A 22,752-nucleotide genomic window follows, 5' to 3' on the forward strand; every position below is an offset into this window, starting at 1 on the left:
TTTTTTGTAAAAGGCTAGCTTTGTGTATAAAAACTATAAAAATTCAACAAATTTTCAACTAAATTTCCAACTTTTTATCCAGAATTTTTAGAAAACTTTTAGGTATGCAGTTTTATAGCCCAATAAATGTAGGTTTAACAAAGGGCTAGCTTCGAGCAACTAAAGGGTCGTGTTGATTTTTAATATATATATTTTTTGCAGCCGGTTGTTTTCGGTTTTTTTTTTTATATAAAAAGTGCATTTTATGAAAACTGGTGTTTATTTTTTTTTTTTACTTTTTTTATGAACGGTGTAGCACATTTTATTCCCTAAGAAATTCATATTTTGAAGATTCACAATACCGTCCACCATCGTTGTAGCGCACTTTATCGACTAAAATTTAATGGGCTATAAAACTGCGTACCTAAAATTTTGAATAAAAAGTTTGAAATTAAAGTGAAAATTTGTTGAATGTTTATAGTTTTTGTGCAAAGTTTTAAATCCGCATTTATATGCAGCTTATCACATACAGTGTTGCCGTTGAGAATTTTCAGAAAGTCGCAAAAAAGGGGTAATTGACGAAAAAAAATGGTCACCATATTATATTTGCTTTTCTTCGCTAGTAAAAAAAAAATCTGAGATCGAAAGTAAAAATCAAATTTGCATGTATTATAAAGTCTTTTCGCTGCTAGAACGTTCCGCTGTTAAATTTAAGAAGATAATAGCGGGACGAGCTTTAAACAAAACACAGAAATCGAGTTACAGCAATGAGAAGAGTTGCATTTCCTTTAAAAGTTTTAAATGGTGCATTATTTCCTACGTACAGGAGGAAATATCTTTTAATAGCATGGGTGTAAAACAAAATCTCTGAAAAGGAGCAAAAGTCGCACATAATTTTGGAAATGGGGCCGGAGCATTTAGAAACTTAAAATGCATTTTGACAAGAAATGTTGCATCTGAGGCTTCACCACCATTTTACGTAATTTTTCAAGGTATTATGGATGCACACTCGTCAGTTTTGCCTAAATCAATATTTTTCCTGCGGGGGCTGCACTGAGTACAAGTTTATAATGGCTCTTCAATTTTATTGGCATTTGTTTGAGCTTCTCAGTTGACTTACGTTAAACAATGATTGCTAATAATTTAATTAGATAGTTTCATTATGTTGGCTAGTTCGGGCTTGCATCCGACAGCTGCTTTTGTAATCTTTTTATGTGAATGTGTTAGTGTTTTTCGTTATTTCGTCACAGTTTGGCGTTCACTAGCTCATTTAATTCTATGGTTTGTGCTGCGCGATATTCTTACCTCAAAGCACATAGAAATCTCGATATAGTATGTACATATATATATGTATATGTATATGCATTGGCTTCCATTAATGGTCATAAACTTTTGCACAATTTTTTCTAATAACTGCCATTGTATTTATTTAAAATTTTGTTCAATAATAATTGTATTATTGGCTAATATCTATTTGTTTTGCAGGTTTTCACAATACTGAACGTTGTGGTTTATGAAATACATAATAAATTAAGCACTAACCAAATAAGTTGTATGTGTATTGCGGAATTTAGTAAACACTAATAATTGTTTGAGCTAATAAATGCGATAATATTCTTTATTGCTAGCCATTAAACACTTTAAAATGAGTGTCCAAAGTGTCATAATCTTCCTATAGCAATTGATTTAAAAAAGGGCGACAACACTGCTGCTTTCTTTAAAAGCTTTCGGGGAATACCCTTTTTCTAATTTATGCAAAAAATGCAGCTACCGTAAATGCACCGACAGTCAATAAAAGTCAATTAACATCTAAAAAATAATGAAATCTTTATGATCCTAAAACAGGAGTGGTTATACAATTACTTACACTTACTAAGTGCGATAACATCAAAAGTACGCAGGTTACTAAAAAATGCACAAAAACGAATTTTAGTGTGGGTACAAAGATATGGGGTTTATTTTTTTTTTTATAATTCAACAACCATTTGAATGGCTGAAATCGTTAAACAAACGATTACAACGAAAAGATAGTACTAAAAATCATCTAATCCCCCAACATTTTTTATCTTTAACCGTTTTGTTGGTTTTGCAAACTGGTGCGCATATAAAACTTGACTTGTAACTTTTGTATGAGCATTCTAACTTTTAGCTAATTTTAGGGTTTTCTATACCCACTTTATTCAAACTTTGTGCTATGTATGTACCTATTCCGTCTATATAAAAGACAACGTAGCAAGCAAGAGCATTTAGAAATTAGGCAACAGGGCATTTACATATGTAACTCCGAGCTCTCTGTATCTTTGTACGCGCATCGCTCAAAAACTAATGCGTCATATTGAATGCAGTTTTCACCGATGTATTTTTTTTTTTCAAATGCCAACACATCTTAATTCAACTTCGAATGATGTTCGTTCATCCTACCCTTCTCCTTCATTCTTTGAATGGGCTTATTAGCAACGAAATAAAAAGGGTGAGAAAATACCTTTCCAATGATACTTCACAAGTCTAAATCAGAAGAGTCAAGGTTCAGTTATTCAAGTTTTTCTTATACCAATCTTTGAAAAAATTTAAAAAAACAGCATCGAAGATCTCATTATTACGATACCGTTCAAAATTTGTTGTCATTTTTCTTTAAACATTCTTATGTAAATTTGTTAAGCTTAAGCCGTTTTATCATTTGAGGGGATTTTTTCACAAAACATCTTTAAGAAACTATTTTTATTCATAAAAAACTCCATTTTGGAGGTATTTGGAAATTGGTCCAGCTCGCTTAAGTCTTAATATTTTTGCGAAATATTTTGGTGGACGTCTTAATATATAATAGATTTTATAATTTCAATGAAAAAACAGTACCGATTTGGGAAAACTTTCTAAAGCTGATTTTCTTAACATACATACATACGAACATGTGTATGTAGTATCTCTCGCTTCTCTACTCAGAGTACAGAGAGGTAAAATTGGTCAAAAAGGAGCAAAGTTTGTACATGTATAGCTAAGTTCCTTTAAAACAAAAATAGAAATATAACGAATAACCTGGTGTTTAGCAGCAAAAAAAAAAAAACTTAGCTTTTTTGTACAACAAATTTTTTTGAAATTGAGTTTGGCTGTATGGGGTATTCACAACGGTGTCGTAAGTGTCGTATTGTTGTATGTCGTAGACTTTAAACGCCTAAAATTATATAAAGGGGGTTCGCAAAGTACCATAAAATTCATATTATGATTTTTTTCAGTGTTAAAAAATAGTTGGTTGTCGTTTCAAGTTCTCCAAACATTCATTTAAGCTTTTAAAGTTAACGGCATACAATAATAGGACACTTGAAAAGGCCCCTAGGGATCACACGATTTGTAAATTTTTCACATTTGTACATTTTTACAGTTACAGAGTAGTGTTGCTTGGAAAGTTGTTATTAAGCTGCACTCATTATTTCTATACAACACCACTCCATTACTGGAAAAATGTACAAATCGTGTGATCCCTGCTTAAGGTGAAAATTAACCTTTCAGACCGGAGCTAACGGGCTAGTATGGCTTAACCTTTTATTTCTCCCAGACATTTATTTTAACCATTTTTCCACATTTTAGAAAACTACTTAGGGCGGGACTTAAAAACTTTAGTGGGCCATAAATAAATATACGAACTAACTTTTACAAATTCATCGAGTATTTTATTACTGCATATGTATACTTTCAGAAAATATTAGTCAAGTGCAGACTGGTTTGAATTGCCGTAAAATTGTCGCACAGTGTAATAAGCGATTACTATTTTACCGGCTGTCGGTGGCAAATTTCTAAGCATTCCACCTTAGCGCTTTGGTAATTAGGTAATTTCGTTACATATATTTACAAAACCAAAATATACGTAAATATTCGGAAAATTAACGAAGTAACGACATCTGCCTGAATACCCTTAATATATATATATATTTTTTTTGCTTTCCTCCAGCAGAAAAGGCTATCAATAAATCGACTGCTTTTTAGTGACTTACTCGTATTACGTATAATTAAAAATGAGTAGTTGGGTCATTTGCATAAGCAAAGTAAGAAAATTCCTTTCACGTACTTATCGTCGTTATCAAAGCAAAATTTCCTAAGTGGCATTTTTCGAAAAAAAAATTTTCAGTGATTTAGATATTAGTTCGCACAAATTTAGTAGTAGTAATTTCTTTAAAAATATCCGGTTTGTTAACTTTTTGGAGAGTTTATTAAAACATTTCATATGAACATTTCATACGTTTTTTTTTTTGTTTGCTTTTTCCATTAAAAATTAAAATGTAACTCAGTGTAAGTTGTCATAATGGCGACGATATGTAAATTATGACTTTAGTGTCACAAATGCATTTGACGATTGAATTAATAATTTTATTATATACTGAAAAGCCTATACCTATTGTACTCGTACAATATCTAAAGTAAAAACATTCAAGCTTAATTGATGCCCAACTGGCTTGGTCGATTAATTTCGAAACGGGTTTCTAGCTCGCACTCTCTCATAGAATTATTGAAGGAAAATTTTTGCTTTGCAACCATCACATTTTACTTACATACTTATCTATGTATTCCCGTAATTATTTTCTTTTACATACATATGTACAAAAGTACATAGAAATTGTGTTTGTAGTTTTTACTTCATCGAGTATAAGGTGATTTATGAATGACATGATAATTTATTTTTATTTGAAATAATCACGTTGTCAAAGGAGATGAAGATAATTATGCCGATTATGATTGCCGATTAGTATCCTCAATATAAAAATATCGATATGATGTGTCTGCAGAATTAATTTTGCAGCAGGTTTGGCCAACAATGGAACATACTGTTACAGTGTGGATTTGTCCCTAAAAAATATAAAAAAGAGGCTCCTAATAAGGGGTTTCCCTAAAAACTATAAAAAAAACGCTCCTAAGGGGTTTTTATAAGATAAGATCTTAAGAGCTTCAACATTGGACTTACGAAGGTCGGGTAATGCAGAAAAAATGTTAGAGTTGACTCCAATTCACCATCCTTCGACCATCCTCCGCACAGCGTCTACAACGAGATGCCAAAGCGACGATAAGACCTTCAATGGGTTTCAGACAGTGCTTAGTCGTCACTCGATAGTTTGCCCATTGAGTGCTTGGAAAGCTACTTTAGCCGTGCCCTTAATGCCTGACAAAACTTTGTCGAGATAGCTTTGCTTTGCCAGTTAATCTGCCAGATTGTTTCCTGCTGATTTGGCGTGTTCTAGTCAGGGATACCACTTTACCACAATTGTGGTAGGTCTACCACATTTTGGGTAATTTTTCACTTCTACCACAACTACCGCATATTTTTAAAAATCTTCCACAATTTTGCTGAAATAAAATTAATAATCTAATTTGCCAAAAGGTTGCTGTCATAAAAGTTTAACAGCAAATTTTCTCCTCAAAATTAATTAAAAAGTCATGAAAATTTACTGTGAATATTGAGTTAGTTGAAGAGCTGAAGATGATGCCAAGCAATTCAAAATTTCTATTGCGTACATGAAGGATAAACTGCATTAACACTAGGGGACTTTGCTGGCAATACAACATTGCCTGAGAAATCGACGGTGAAGCATTTCCACAGGCAACAGAAGTTCAACCAGTGCAACCTATATTCGGATACACTTTTTTGGATTTTGGCATCGATATTTGAAATATTGAGTCTTTTTATTCCGATATTAATGGGTACCCGATATTTTTAAAGCGATACTTTAAGTGAGTACCATATCGATACTTTCGGTTCGATATCGTGTACCTACTTTCAACAGGTTAAGAGCTCCATGTATTTTGGAATGAATTTCCGTCATCCTTTGTTAAATTTGGTTTGTTTTTGTATAATCTCCAGTGTGCAGCCAGTCGACTGATATCAGCAAGCTTCTTTCGAGACGAGAACGTATATCATTCTTTCATCATAGTCTTGAATTCACCGACTTTTCCCACCCCTCCTCCAAAAGAATACTGCTTAAGAAAATTACTTCAAACATTTAACTTTCTTGTTAATATTTTTTTATTTAAATTATGCATTCTTACCGTTACTTACATATCTACATATGTATACTCTATATGTTGTACATATATTTAGATACAAAAATGATACATCAAAATTAAGAAAATCAAAGTTAATGAAACCCTAACATCACTGTCGCCAATACTAAAATACAAACCATTAAAAAGTAATTATTAAGGAAAATTCTTAAAAAGTCAGCATTATTTTGCACTTTTTTCAATAACAAAACAAGTAGTTTTACATCTAACATAAACGAAATTTTTTCACAAATTCCTCGAATTCAAAAAGCTTTTGAGGCATTTAATGTGTGTTCTGCAAGTGACCCATTAAGTAGGCAATGGAGAATGCATTGGCTAGTGAGGGCACCGTTAGCGTCCGGGGCACTACTGGCATTAGTTTGCTTTGTACTACGCCTGCGCCACTGCTGCGATTCCAGTGTTCCCTCGATTGCGCGCGGCAGTTGTCCTCTACGCCCACCACATCAATTTCCGGCTCTTCCTCCGAACCACCACCACCGTTGGCATCCGTTAGCGCATCCGTTAATTGTTCGAGCTGATGCAACTGCTGCAGAAGCGCATTGCCACGCAGCTGCTCCTCCAACATATCAAAATTGAATTTCTCGAACTCCTTGCACTGCTCTTCGACAGCAATTTGCTCCAACTTTTTCAGTCGCCGGCTTATGCGGCAAGCAATGGTATTTTTATTGCGACGCTCCTGATCCTTTGGCGAGCGCTCTTTCTTCGGAAACTGGCGCACCATATTTCCATGGTAGGAGCAAATGCTGCGCAGTTTATCTTCGCTGATGCGCGACAATACAGTGGCGGAGGGCAGAGACAGTGCACGCTTAGCGGCAAGGCTGTTTGCATCGGCGCTTGGCGGGGACAACTCCAATGTGCCGACGGCTGTTGGTTTTACGGCTGCTTTAATGCTGTTGACGTCGAGTTTTGTAGCGGTTTTGATTGTGGTGGTGATAGGCGCATGCGGTATGTTAATGTTGGTGGTAATTCTGGTGCGCTTCAGTGCAGCATTTGTGCTTTTCGCTGGTGAATTTGTTTCGACGTGCTGTGCGACGGTCTTCTGCGCCTTGGCAGGCGGGTCTGCGAGCGCCGACGGCTTAAATGTGCGTTTCAGCTGTCTTGGTAGCTGCTGAGCTGTAATGGTTTGCTTTTGGGGTGTCACCGCGATGCCACTATCCTCGCTGGGATTGCTGGAAGATGGTCCACCCGATAGTAGACGACGTCTTTTGCTGCTGGGCGTGCTAGACGCGTTAAAGCGTGCCACAAAGCCGGCATAGTCCGAGGAACAGTTGGAGTCGGTGGAGAGAGGTGTGGAAACTCGCTCAGCGCCGTAAAATGGTGCAGGGTGGAGCGCAACGGGACCAGCTAATGTACTACGCGGAGTGATGACTTGCTCGATTTCTTGTTCTGCTTCTTCATCACGGGAACGCTTACGCTTGTCGAACTTCTTGTGGCGATAAGAAAAGGCCTCAGCAGCTGATTGCAATGAAAGATCCATTTTGTTTAAATTCTTTTAGATGAAGATTTCTTTTAACGTATTTTGCAAATTTTAAATTTCTTCAATAATGTTTTTTATTAAATAACGGTTGCGCTTCGTCTGCAATGTCTTTTCCGTAGGCTTCAATTCCAAGGAATGATTCTGCTTCCTGGTGAAAACTTCAATTTATATGCAACAAAATGTTGCGATATCAGCGTTGCTGCCACACATAAAAGCAGCATTAGTTTGGCTTTCTTTGCTGATAACGCGCGAAACACAAACAAAACACTTGTATTTGTTTTCGTTTTTTTTTTTCTTCGTTCCTTCTTGTTGTTTCAAATATGTTTTTGCAAAACGCCATCGAATGCATTAACTAATTTCGGCACAAACAAGTATTCTTCTTCTTCCGTTGTTATTGTCCTTGCGTGCACCTTTCACTGTTGTTGCGGCTGCGCAGCGCTCACGCTTTGTCATTTTGTTTTGCTCAGCTGGTTTATTGATTGTTGTTTACGTTACGGTGTTATTTGTTTTGATCATCTATAGTTTTTGGGTTTGTTTACATTTTCGTAGCAAGTAGCCGATTTTGGGTACAGTCAGACGCTTTCTTGTTTTTATGTTTTTGTTTTTCAATTAATCGTTAGCAGGTAGTTGGAGTAATCACATGTAAATATGCATTTATTATAACTCTAATCGATATGAAAATAGAATTTTTGCAAAACTGTTAGCTCTGAAAAATTGCAAAATTGCGAATGCTGCGCATGGGCGTCGAAAAAGTTTTGAAAATTGATATTAAAATATGAGCTAATAAAATCAAGTGCATTGAATTTTTCTTTTATGAATCAATACAAGAAACATTAGAGTGATCCAAAAAAATTTTCCGAGATCGAGTCCGGGGCACCTTCCAAAATGTTTCCTCTCTAAGTATAAATTTCGAGGATGCTCATGAAATGTTTATATTTTTTTTTCTGTAAGTATATTATTACATATTACAAGCTTCAGTTGTCATGGCAACAGTAAATTTTTTATAAAAATCATCAGTATTTTTCTCAGTTTCAAGGGGATTCAGCACCCTGTATTGGTTACAGTAGAAAATTGAAAGTTGGTGTTGATATTACAAATACCAAAAGGAAAACATAAGGGTGTGGCCCATTTTTCACGGTTAAATTTTTTCTCCGCATACAAAACTTGGACCACTCTAATGTACATACATATGTTAGCTTGTTAATTAAAATATTTTTTGAGGAAAAATGGAAAAAGCAACAAAGCGTAAGCGGTAGAAGTTATACATAGCTGCCATTTCGGAGATCTCCTCAGCAGACTTCTATCTCTAGACTTCAGCAGGGTTCGAACCCGCAGCGCTAACCACTAAGCCATGCACACCCCGTAAACTCTTGTTGCTAATCCTAAAGTATTTATTTATACGTATTGTCGCCGTTCGGAGTCGGCGTAAAACTGTACGTCCCTCCACTTTGTGTGACAACACCAAGGCGCACGCCACAAGTCGGAGGAGAAGCTCGACTAAACACTAACATATGTGTAAGCGCCAATCTATTATTATTATTGTCCTTTTAATTTTAAACTATACAAACTTTAAATGAGCTCAGGCGCAGCAATTAAATAAAATTTCTTGGGAACTCGTAGTTGTACCTGGTCGAGTGAAACAAGAATTAGAGTTTTATTTAATATTGTGCCTCGTAAGAAGTTTTCATAATTCTGGAACTAAAAAATTTAAAAAAAAAAACGGGAAAAAATATGCATTAAAACTTAAATAAAATTTTTAGAAAGTGACTTTTATATAAGAAAGTAAATCTTTAATTGAAGGTGGTAACAAAAAACTTTTTATTACGAAATTTAAATTTTAAATACACTACAAAATTTACAGAAGGTTTTAATTTTTATTTTATTAAAAGCTGCTTCACTCATTACATTACGCCTGTTTGGGACTTCAATGCGAAGATAGCCATTAGGTTCCCGGCCAAAGAAGAATGGGAAGCAAGACTGCCAGTAGCAGAGGCGGGTCGGGTATATTCATCTACACTGAAGATACAAAGATGGAACAAGAAACCGGAGCCGATGTCTACTCGAAGGACCTGCAGATCACCTTGCTAGCTATAACTGTACAAATTTATGACGTCATTGCCATTATTTTTGTTCGCAAACCCTTTTGTTTCAACTTGTTTTCTTCTTCAGCTTCTCGTTAAAAAAAAAAAGAAAAAAAATCTCACATTTTTTTTGCCGTTCATTTTTATGTATTGTAATCACTTTGTGTGCGGCTTTTGTTAGCGGCTTTTGTTAGCGGCTAACTGTACCATTTCAAGACCATTCAACACTTAGCTAAAATAACTGCATTGCACCTTTTTTGCCACGACATACTTGCTCGCTCCCTTAGAAATAAGTAGCATACTAATGCCACCAAGCGGCAAGATTAGTCCCGCCTAGTAGGTGGCAATTTGTTTACACACGCATTTGCTTGCAGCGCGATCAATTTTGCCGCAAATAACTTTCTTCAAATATTCATTCACTTTGCTTAATTCTTATTTGCACATTGGATGTAGATTGTGTCTCATAATGCAACTACATGCCACAATAACGACATTGCATTACATGCAACGGGGGGGGGTTGCACACATCTTTACATACTACAATACTTACTTCTTGCTCGAAAGTGTTATCACTTTATTTACATTTATCCTGCTGTGCATTGTAGCATCGCACAGCTTAGTTGCTGCAATCTCAAATTTCATTGTTGTTTTTTGCTTATTATATGTGTTGATGGGTTCAGTTCCACATAATTGTTCAATTAGCAATGGACTCACTGTGGCGTGCTTATTAATATATGCATATGTATGTATGTATGTGTATATGTGAATCAAATAGTAAAGCAATGCATTTTCAATATTAAATTAATCTTTGTTGACTCTCAACCAGCCGAGCAACAGATAAGCCGATCTTCTTTTCGGTAGTTTATTTATTTTGCTGCTATTCAAGGCTCTTTGGCGTCACACAAATTTAAGTTATACATTCTATCTTTTCTGAGAATTGTCTATTTGGCATAAATGATCACTTAAAAATGATTCCAAGTAAATTTTTGTTGAAATGATGTGTTTAAATATTTACTTTTTATTTTTCAGATAGCCATCTACTTGACACATACATAAATGTAACATATTCAACTGCCGGAAAAGCTTGGTTTAGGAGCTTAGTGGTGCCTTAAACGTGATTATACTTACTAAACTTATTTCTGTGTTTCAACTCCGCGTCGAAAAGTCCAAAAAATTAGTAACCATCACAAACGTTGACTGTTAATCCCAGTTACAACGGTAAGTCAAATAATATTAAATAATTTAGAAATCTTCAGCCAGCATACAATCATATTTCGCATAGTGTGTCGCCCCATTAATTCCAATAATTTCCACATACTTTTAGCATTGTTGACGCTATTTCCATTTAAATGAGGAATAAGCATCATTTACTTTATTTCCAAATTTCTATTGACTTTATTTCGCTTTTAAAAGGTAATAATGTCAATTGACTTTAATTCGCAACAGTATGCGAAATAGTGTCAATTGACCTTATTTCCGTTGATCTTGTTACCTGTCACCTTTTTTTTTTTGTGAGTGCCGGTGTTACCCATTGATTAATTTAGCTACCCTCACCATAAAATTCGGGCATGCACGCACAAATACCTACGAGTGTATGTATGTATCTATGTATATGTCTACTTTTGTACCAACTTACTACATATATGTATGTACATATATATGTATGTATATATTCAAACAAATTTCAATATCACGAAAATAGCGAAATCGCTGATTCGAAATTTTGTGCTAATCTAATGGCGTTTGTTGATTTTAAAACTGTTTAAAGTCCAAAATTATTATATATGTATAATAATATTTATGCATCCGGGGCTTCATCCATCTGTCTCTTTAAAATTGTGTAAACTTTTTAAATCTACTAAGTAAACGATGCCATTTCGGGCGATAAGCGCAACTGAAATATTTTCTAGTGCAATTGTACAATGAATTTTCATATTCAAATTATTTCATTCTTTTTATCAACATTTTTGTGTATGGAGCTTTGCATATACATATGTACATATGTATGTACGTACAGCTCGCGACAAAACGATAGCACCACCAACATTTTGAACAGTTTTGACTATTTATCTTTTGTTTCTTTATTGTTCACTTCTTTTATATAAAATTATGGCTCTTTATCTAACAAATACCATATCAATCCAAATTTCGGACTTTGTGCAAAAATTATAATTATTCCACAAACTTTTCATCGCAACCCCAAAATTTTCATTTTAATTTCTATAATAATTTTTGGTATACAGTTTTATAGCTTATTAAATGCCAGTACTATAAAGTCCAAGTTTGAAGTTGCTAAAAAATTGCGTTGCTTTTTAATAATCATTTGCTGATCACGCATTTTCTTCCATACAAAGTAATTTTTTGTATGGAAAAAAGTGCATAACACCGTCAGAAAAAAATATCAAAAATCAATGCGATTTTTAGCAACTTCAAAGTGTCACTTTATTATACTAGATTTTAATAAGCTATAAAACTGCATACCAAAACTTAATTTAGAAATTCTAATTAAAATACTTGGAATTGGAATGAAAAGTTTGTGCAATTTTTTTTTTTAATTTTTGTACAAAGTTTGAAATTTGGACTTAAATGGTTTTTGTTAGATAATGTGCTGAACTTAATTAAAAAATTAATGAACTTTAAAAAAAGCAAAAAAAAAAAAACAATAAGTCAAAACTGGTAAAAATTTTTGTGTGGGGAAAAAATGTGTCGTCTCAAAACTTTCAGTTTTCTGCTGCAACTAATACAGGGTGCTCAATGACCTTGAAATGCGCTACTGGATCGCTGCGAAACTGGCAAATATATTGCTGATTTTTATAAAAAGGAACTGTTGCCATAACAACTGAAGCTTCTGATATTTATTTAGATAATTTAAATTTGAAATGCTCTTACAGCCAATTTCACCAAAGCAATTTAAGTGAAAAATTATCTAAATTCGTTGCATTTTATATGGAAGTTGACAGAAAATAAAAAAAAAACCGGCTGTTAGGTTACTTGACCAATTGTTTGATTAATACATGAACACAATACTTCTAGAGTAAAATAAGAGCATCCTCTAAATGTATACTAAGGTTTGGTACAGGCAAATCTTTCGGCAAAAATTTTGGAAGGTGCTCAAAAAAAAAAATGGAAACATTTTTTTGGACGACTCTACTGTACATATAAGCCGGAAATAAGATAAAAACTTAAAAAGTCTCCAAATATATTAAATGTTATTCAAATAATTTAGTTTTCGTTTTTGGAAAGATCTACAGAAAGTTGAATGGATTTAAAAACAAAAAATAATTAGGGTAAAATTTTTTGTAAATTTATTATCACAATCGTTTTATCTAAGACTATTTTATAAAAATTACGAAAAGTAAGATAAATATTATAATTTGAACTAAGGCACCTGCTTACAATTAAATAATTAAAAAAAAAAAAATCAAAACATTTGCACGCCGCTTAAGGAGACTAAAGATTATATGTACATCTCTTGAAGAAATTATTTGACAATCTAATATTTTTGATCGTGTGTAAATATGTACTTGTTTACACCGTATTTCAAGTTGACAAACTAGCTGGAAATATCTCTTGCTCTAATACTTTCTTCAGCATTTTTTTGCGTCGACTTATGCGGCAAGCCATTGTATTGCGTTCGCGACGAAGCTGCTCCTCAGGTGTACGATCTTTTGTTGGAAATTGGCGTGCCATATTGGGGCGGTATGGTATTAGTACTTGCAATATTTCCGGATTAGTTTCAGCAACTATATTTAATAGTTCCCTCGTCGCTTGTGTCGAGCCAGAATTTCGACCGCGCTTCTTAGCTAATTGAATGCTTGTAGATTGTGCTGTTGCTCGGATAGCTGAAGACGCACTTGTTTTTGGTGGGTATTCATTCTTGGAAGCAAATAGATTCGGTGAATCTGTTGGCGCAATTGTGAATTGAGATGCTTGCAAAGCTGGTAATACTGCAGGGTTTGAAAGTTGCGCATTTGACTGTATACCATACCAGAAATGAGTTGGCATGAAAGTAGTAACTGCAGCTGGAACCGTTGTTTTCGGTGAAAAATCTAGCGAGTACGGCAGGTGGTGCATCCTTGGCATCGACATGTGTAAGTTGGTTTGCATTTTTGGTGTGGATTGAGACGTCACGTAGCGGTTTGAAATAGCTGCTTCAATTTTTCCTGCAGCTTTCTTTTGTAACAGATTGGCTAGGGGTGGTGTATTAGGTGGTGTTGGCGGCATTACAAATTCGTTGGTGATCTTCGGCTTCACCTCCCACGGTCGAAATGGCAGATATTTACACTGACGTTTGGCTTTTGGTACATCTGCCTCATCACCAGTTGAATAGGCTGCAATATCGTTGAAGTTATCCTGGTATTTTACATTTGATGCGCTTTTTGTGTTTTCTTGATCGATGCTGGTTTTTCTATATTTGCGCAGTCTTCCAAACTTTTTATGAACGTACGTCATATCTTCTTCGACTACGCCATTGATAGTTTCGACTCTTCTGGCAGCTTCCATTTCTATGTCTCTTCGTCGCTCTTTCTAAATGAATGATGGCCAACACTGACTTGTTTGCCTTTTTATGTACCCATTTTTTGCTCTTGGACTTCTTGACTTTCAGGCAGGTAGGTAGGTATGTATGCATGTGTCAGGTAAACATTCCCTTTTAGCAATGCAAGATCCTTTATTGAAGACTCTTAATTACCTTGTTTTGAATAATCTGTTCTGTTTTTTGCGCAAAAATTATGTTTTGTTAAGATTAATGGATATTCCGCGGATGGAGGGACGGTAAAGTGTTTTGATGTTTGCATGATTACTCTGAGCACTAAAGAAGTCATTAAATTTCGCTAATTTTTCACTTAGAAGAAGGGCTTTCCATAAACAATTGCGGCAAAATTATAATGATTTATTTACTTATTTATATTTCGTATGTGTTGTTGTTGTTGTAGCAGCATACACATTTTCCATAGAGCTTTTTGGGAATGATGCTAGACTGACAATCCTTGGAAAGATATGAATTTGCGTCGTTCCCGTTACTTAGACCCGACTGTCGCACAGTGGGACGTCCCCATATAAACTGCGGACAAAAGTAGTATCCGTACTATAAATTCGCTGAAATTTCGTATATGCGCTGTTCGGCACTTAGGAATTAAGTAATGTGGAAGATGGTAAAATTCAACGCGCTACCGCTCCCACAGCTCTTGTGGGCGGAAATAGAAAATGTTATCCGATTTTGATGAAATCAGAGTATACGCTGGTTTAATGAGAAAAGCATAAATCTGAAAGATCGTCAAAATCGGTTTATATTATCATCCAATAATTGTAGAAAAACAGGCGCAAATTAAAAAAAATCTTTTCGATGTATCCTGCTCGTTAACGCCAAAATTTTCCTACTTGGAAGATAATACAAAATTTCATATTACGGCGCCCACCTCCAACACAACTTTTTTTGCTCCAAGTACTAAATTTTATGAATTTTGGAGAAAATAAACAGGCACATTTGTTGTATTTCTAAAGAAGTTCCAATTTCTTCATTTTCAAAATGACAAAACGAAAACATTTACCTTACCTTATGTGCACGATATGTATTTGCACTGAAAGTTTATATTTTACCTACATTTTGTACAACTAACGCTGCGCTAAATCAAGTAGGACTTTTGCCATCGAAAACGGATCTCGTCCAGAGAAAGGTCCATTTTTGGGTGAATGTTGAATGTGATTAATAGATTGGCGAGTCATTAATACCTACACCTTCTACAACTTCCATTTTATATTGCATATTATTTATTTTATGTACATATCAAAGACTTTCCCTTCAGCTCTACAATAAAAATTAAATAATATTTCACAGGACGTGGGTCTATAAAAAGAAGAATAGAAGCTGAACTCGCAGTTCCTCGTAGCTGGAAGTATTTGAGATATGACACACATATCTTATGTGTACTTCTCATAAATATAATTTAGCTCGCATCCTAGGTCCTTTTAAATATCCCTTTTCATAGAAAGCAGTCCAGAAAATTTTTTTGCTCACAAATTGATGTAGAATTTCAAGGTAAACTGCCTTATACATTTCAAAAGATTTATAAATATTATAAGCAATGCTTGAACACAGATATATTAAAAAACTGCTCATCAATCAGATTGGCTTTTTATATATCTGCACTTGCGACAAAATCAAAATTTTCTTTTACAAATTTATTTTTTTCGCATTGTTCCTAATTTAAGCTTGTGTCATGACTGCAAATGTGCATTCTTTTCAAAAATTCCCTCTGCGTAATTACTTTTTCAAAATTCGCTAATCCATTTTTACTACTTTTGGCCGCTGTAGTCCCATTGTGTGTGAATTAAAACACAGCGGCTACGCTGTACAGTGATATTTAATACCCATTTTGTGCCCATATTTTGAAAAATTTGTATATTCACAAAAATTCAGGTTTACAGGGATTGAGTTTTATTTGTTTTTTTTTTTTTTAGTTTGTATTAGATAAAACTATTTAATAAAAATGTTGTTGAATTCGCACTTAAATGCACTACCCATTAGTTCTACTGGCGACAAGAGACGACTATAAGCAACTATTCGATACATTGCCGATTGTTAGGCAATTCGCTAGCGATTGGTAATCGCCAATTTCGCACCAGACAATACGTTTGTATAGTAACTTCTCCAGTAAAATATTACAACGAGAAAGTAAAAGCAAAATAGAGCGTAAAATTGAGAAGAGAAAACTAGCAGAAAAAGTTATTGAACACAAAACTAGTAAAAACTTTCAAGTGAATTGTTGTTGCACCGTTTTGATATTCTGCTGTTAAAGAACTGCAAAATTCAACATTTTCTGTAAAAATGTCTTTTACAAAAATTGCATGCATTGCTATGTCATGTCAACTGAAACAAGGTGTTATGCCATGTCATTCCATTTCAAACATACTGTTTTAGCATGTCGTTGCTACTTAGCTAAGCTGTTGTTCGCTGTTGTGCTTCTGTAGCATATTTGTAATACTGTTTGATCCTGCCTTGGATGAAAATATGTATATACAGGTTTTTAATTAGACAATTCTTGAATGCATTTTACTATAATAGGTGCTTAATAAATTTACAAAATCTCTTCCCTTATATAAAATGTAATTAATAATGCTGACTATGTCGCATGTGTCGCATATGCTTGCTGCTTGTGTTGACACGCATAGATTTGATGCATGATTTGATTTCAATTATTCGACAGTGTTTTCATATGTATGTTATTGTGAAAAATGTATGAGCGACATAATATGAACTGGCACTTGCATGATGTGACACATGTCGCTATGTTTTATAGTTCAACATTTGCAGGCTATCATACACTTTTCCAGTCAAAGTTTGCGAGTTCCAGTACAAAATAGTACTGACTATTGGTTACTATACAAACCTAATCGCTAGCGAAAGGTCACGCATTCAAGCAAAAGAAAAGTACTATCACAGCAAATCAAAAGCAGTAAATTGTTTTCAACAAACTGCCGATAAAAAAGCAAAATACTATTTTCAAAGTCACAGCGAAGGCGACCCAGTTCGAATGAAAATCAAAAATTTCAAAGCGAAACAAAAGCAAAAATAGCAGTGCTGTTGCTGCTGTGCTGACAGTTTTTCAAACCCTGAAAAATTCACTTGAATATTTCATTAAATACTAATTAGTTGAACATATTAAAAAAATTTTAAAATTAAATCTTATATAAAACTGACCTTTAGAAGAAAACCCGATTTTACAAAATTAAAATCGATCGGCCCATGGCTTTCTCTATTCAGAGCGTTATGTCAACTAACACTTTCACACTGATCTTAGGAACAGATGCCAAAAGTCGAGACCTGTCTTGGACATATTTCGACCCCGAGAGAATAAAACCCCAAAATCGATACTTTATTTTTGTACTTCTGGGCACGAAATGGGGATCAAATATCACTGTGCGCTGCCTAGGCCAGTTCGTACGAATATACTCTGGAAGGTGAAGGGTATGTTCCAGCTACATACGTAATACTTACTGCAATTTTGCAAACTTGTTGCTTTGTGGATGCTCTGTTGCTGATGCTCAACCAAAAATCCTGTATATATTGCGCAGTAAAAGTTTTTATATTGCATTTGATTTGCTAATGATGAGCAACGGATTGTCAAAATTTTGTTCCACGAACGAATGATGTACACTGAGCCAAAAGTTCAATGATTTCTTCAACCAAGTTATTGTTTGGTTTTTTCATGATAAATACACCGATTGTAAGAAATGTGATTCATGTTGAACATTTGAAAACAAATTCGTATGTCTGGCTGTAGCTGAACGTGCAGAGGTGCTTGCTGTTATTTGTTGACTTCCAGCAGGCTCGAGTACGAGTGCCGTCAGCGACAACACGAAATTGTTTAGTTAATTTTTTTTTGCAGAACTAAATTAAACGACGAAGAAAATTTATTTAAGTTGAACTTTTGAAGACACATTTGCACAGCGGCTGTAGCTAAGTGTGCTGTTATTTGCAGACTTTCAAAAGATGTGGTTTCAAATCTCGTCAGAGACAACGTATTAAAATGATAATAAAAATTCTTATTTTGTATCTCCGAATAGTTTAAAAGCATCTGTGAAGTGCAGAAAAGGAAAAAAATCGACAACCAAAAGTTTGGTTAATGTAAACCAAAGTGTTGTTAATATAACCAAATCATTGTTGAAAATATCAACCAAGGCTTTGTTAATATTAACCAAAAATCACGATGATTCCTTTTCAAGTTTGAATTTGGTTATATTAACCCCAACGACTGGCGTGCCATGTTGAGCTCGCCCAAAATCGTTTTAGCACCTACGTTAATTTCCTTTCAGTGAGAATCATATTTTAATCCGAAAACTGAGAATGGCTCATTTTGATTTAAACATGGCTTATAATATATGTTATACATATCCGTACCTAACATTTGATGGAGAAAAACGCCACAGAGAAAAATACCACAGACCTTATACATATATTCTTCGATGTGGTCGGTACCTGGTGTTGTTAATAATGGCGTGCGAAACATGATTACACACTAAATCAGCACAAGTATGCCACTAGAACAATATAATGTTCTTACCTGTCTACTTGTCGTTGGCCTGTTCCACGAATATATCATAGTAGTTTCAAACTATAAAAGCCAAGACTATTTTGCAATTTACGTCATTCAATCCCGATATAACGAAGTAACTAAAGCTTAAACCAAAATTCGTCGCTTAAAAAAATGGAATTAACTTTGAAAGGCAAATTTCCGGATAGCAACGATAAGAAGGAAGAGGAATTTATCGATGTCAAGGGCTACTCAAGTGACGAGGCCGAGGAGCCAATGGCAAAGCGGTTACGTCCGGCAATGTTCCGTCCATGGGAATCGAGTGATAGTGCACCAAAAAAATCGGAAAATCCATCAACAACGCAAATACAGAGGATACCGAAAACACCTATCGAACAGAGCGCACAATCTTACAATAGGTTATTTGGGCAATCTGCACAACTAGCAAACTTACACTTCCCGACGCCCAGGATGTATTCGTCGCATTATTCTTTAGTAAATCACTCGGAACTCGTGCAGCCACTATCGATATTACCAGCGGCGTTCACTTTACCTACAATCATGATGACAACTTCGTATTATAAGCTTGGTACTCATCAATCAATGCCATATTTAACTCCACCTGTGTCACCAGTATTATCATCCGCACCAGCACAACAGCTCATAAATCCACAAACAGTAGCATTAGCCAGTGGCGCGGCAATTGCGCAGCCACCAGTGAATGCGGTGCCACAGCGACAACACAGATCATCCTGTCCAACTGTTTCAGCTGCTCAACCATCAATGCAAGTGCCACAGCAGTCAGCCAAGAAACGTCCGCGAAATCCACTTTCATCCCAATTGAATGTTGTTGAGGAAATCTTGCAACTTGCGAAAATGAATATCCCACAAGATTTTGAGGCCATTTTACCATATCAGCCAAATATGGCGCGAAAAAAGCCATCGAAGGATATGACGCCAGCAGAAAGGGCCCTGCGAGAGCGCAATAATAGTGCAATAATACGGAATAAAGTATTGGATTGTCTGAAACTGACGAGCTTGTAACAGCGAAGTTAAAATCTAAAGTAATTGTAAAATACTAATGTACTATCTGCAATTATTCCTGAGGAAAATTATCGTTATAGAAAGTTGTAATCCAAAAAAATTGCCATAGTGTTTAAGTTAATGTTTACTAATGTTGTTTGTTTACTTTTTATATAAATAAAAACATGTTTTCAAAACTAAAAATACTTCCTTCTACAAAACCGTTTTTGGTTTTATTTTACAAATACCCGGTGTGCTTCTTCATCTTATTTGGTGCTGTAATCACCTAAGCGATTTTAGACGACTTCAACAAAGCACGCCAGTCGTTTCTCTTCTGTGCCAATTGGAAATGCCAAGTGAAGCCAAATCCTTCTCCACTTGGTCTTTCCATCGCAGTGGAGGCCTCGCTCTTCCTCTGCTACCACCAGCGAGTTCCGAGTTAAATACTTTCAGAGCTGGAGCTTCGGAGTCCATTCGAGCGACATGGCCAAGCCAGCGAAGTCGCTGTATTTTAATTCGCTGCAATATTTATTTATATGTCGTTGTAAAGCTCATACAGCTCATCACTCCATCGTCTGCGGTACTCGCCGCCTCATCGAATATTGTCATTATCTAAGCTTCTGTGCCATATATATCAGCTGGGTATGATGAGTGACTTATAAGAGTGTGGTTTTTGCACGTTCAGGGTTCAGGGTTTTGCACGTTTAGCACTTATTGGCCAGAGTGGTTCTGAGTGGATTTCGATGCCGACATTATTAACAATGTTAATGCTGGTTCCCAAGTAAACGAAATTCTCTAATTTCTCGAAATTGTAACTGTCAACAGTGACGTGGGTGCCAACGCGCAAATGTGCTGACTGTTTATTTAATGGCAGAAGGTACTTCGTCTTGTCCTCGTTTACCACCATACCCATCCGCTTCGCAGTACTTATCCGACTTGGAAAAGGCAGAACAGACTTCGCAATTTTTGTTACCGATGATATCGATAGCATCGACATACGCCAGCAATTGTACGCTCTTATAAAATATTGTTCCTTAGCGATTCAGTTCTGCAGCTGTTATTATCTTCTCCAGCATCAGATTAAAGAAGTCACATGAAAGGGAGTCGCCCTGTCTGAAACCCCATATGGTCGCGAACGGGGTCAGAGAGGTCTTTCCCAATTCTGACGGAGCTGGTGGTATTGCTCAACGTCATTTTACACAGCCGTATCAGTTTGGCGGGGATGCCAAATTCAGACATAGCGGCGTATAGGCAACACCTTTTAGTACTGGCGAAAGCGGCTTTAAATTCGATCCTTTTCTCGAGGGTCTTTTCCAAGATTTGGCATATTGTGAATACCTGGTCTATGGTGGATTTGCCAGGTCAGTTCATTGACGGTGGGCTGCAGTCTTTCACACAATACGCTTCATAAGACCTTGTAACCTATGCTTAGAAGACTGATCTCGCGGTACTTGGCGCGTTTCTTGTGGATTGGGCAAAGCACACTTAAACTCCAGTCGTCGGGCATACGTTCATCTGACCATATTCTGCATGCACATTATCAACTCCTCGCCACCGGACTTGGATAGCTGGCAGGCTGTCAACTCCAGCAGCTTTGTTGTTTTTCAGCCGCGTTATTGCTATTCATCTTCTTCACAACTTTTCGTGCTGCTACCATTCAGTAGGGTGGAAAAATGTTCCCTCCATAATTTAAGTACGTTCCGGACATCGGTAACTAGATCGCCGTAGTTGTTCTTACAGGAGTTTGCCCTGGTCTTGAAACCTTCCGCAAGTCGCATAACTCTCTGGAAAAATTTTCGGCCATTCCTCCTGTCGGCCAGCATTTCAAGCTCTTCGCACCATAGCTTTGCGCCAAATACTAAACAAAATGTGTATATCAATTTTGGTCGAGATCGGTCAAGTTGTTTTTGAGAGGCACCTTTATCATATAAGTGGGCGGTGCCACTCTCATTTTCCTAAAATTTTATGAAAAAACAATTTTTTGGTAAAGAGTCATTCCATTTACATATCAATTTTGAATAAATATTTCTGAATTCCTAAGTCACACTAAATTCAAGGCCGTATTTTTGCTTAACTTAAACAATTTTTATGCAATTGCATTAAATGTTATGTGAAAATAAAAATACTTTTAGATAAATACTACATATTTGGCAACTTTCATAGAAATTTTTGAAATTAGCGATAGTCAAATGGTCATGGAAAAAATTAAGAAAAATAGGGTTTTTTTAATTTTACCCGATGAAAACTACAAACACGATAAATCCAACAATATTTTGTTATACAAAATTTTAAAGGTCCCCTTTCCAAAACAGCTACGGTTTTTCAAACTGGATGAAAAATGGTCAAGCTCTTAATAGATAAGTGCATCAAGTACGAAAATAACGGTGTTTAATAATAATAGAGATATTCTTTTTCATATCGTATACAAAATTTGGTGTCACACTTTCGATTGGCTTCAAATTTTTGCATGGGTTCTATACATGAAATAAGCTAACACGTGTTCGAGGGATTGTTTTCGCTTTTTTCTTTGGAGATATGATCTGTCAAAGTTTGCATTTTTTCTTGATTCTGACTAATCATGTACGTTTTAAAGCTAAAGAAACGGGTTTAACATTCCTATATATGTATAAATAAGATGGTCAAGATTGTCCTGAAGCTAACTTAGCTATTAACAGTTGAACTTTTTGAAGTTGATTTGCATAGTAAATAAGGGATTTAAAATTATACCATCGTAATCCTTGTTTAATTCTCTATAAAAAACGTGGTTCAAAAAATTGGGGTTTTACAAGAACTATTTTTAAAATATTTTTTTTTTTCATGACGAGATGGTTTATTTTGTAAGAATCAACAATTTTTTGTAATTTGTTTTCGAAAACTTATGTTGAGATGAAGTCTCTCTACGATGAGCACAACGCGAGATATAACGATTTGAAGAAGTACATGATTAGTCAGAATCACAAAACAATTCAAACTTTGACAGATCATATCTCCGAAAAAAAAGAAGAATAAAAAAACTCGGTGCGTGTAGTCCCTACGCGCGGAAGTAGTGAAACTTAATAGAGGAAATACCAGAAAGAAAGAAATGTGCGATATACATACACATGTACATATTTTC

The 22,752-nt window shown here is 35.3% G+C and overlaps 1 protein-coding gene across 1 annotated transcript; it reads right to left on the reverse strand.

The window, feature by feature from the left end:
* Positions 1-6,286: 6,286 nt before the first annotated feature.
* On the reverse strand, positions 6,287-7,594 carry LOC118736430. Its single transcript, XM_036466525.1, has one exon. The coding sequence runs from the start codon at positions 7,499-7,501 to the stop codon at positions 6,287-6,289; it is 1,215 nt and encodes a 404-aa protein (XP_036322418.1). The 5' UTR covers positions 7,502-7,594.
* Positions 7,595-22,752: the final 15,158 nt, after the last annotated feature.

This window comes from Rhagoletis pomonella, unplaced genomic scaffold (assembly GCF_013731165.1).
Source record: "Rhagoletis pomonella isolate Grant_MI unplaced genomic scaffold, Rhpom_1.0 Rhpom_scaffold_00003, whole genome shotgun sequence".
Taxonomy (NCBI): Eukaryota; Metazoa; Arthropoda; class Insecta; order Diptera; family Tephritidae; genus Rhagoletis; species Rhagoletis pomonella.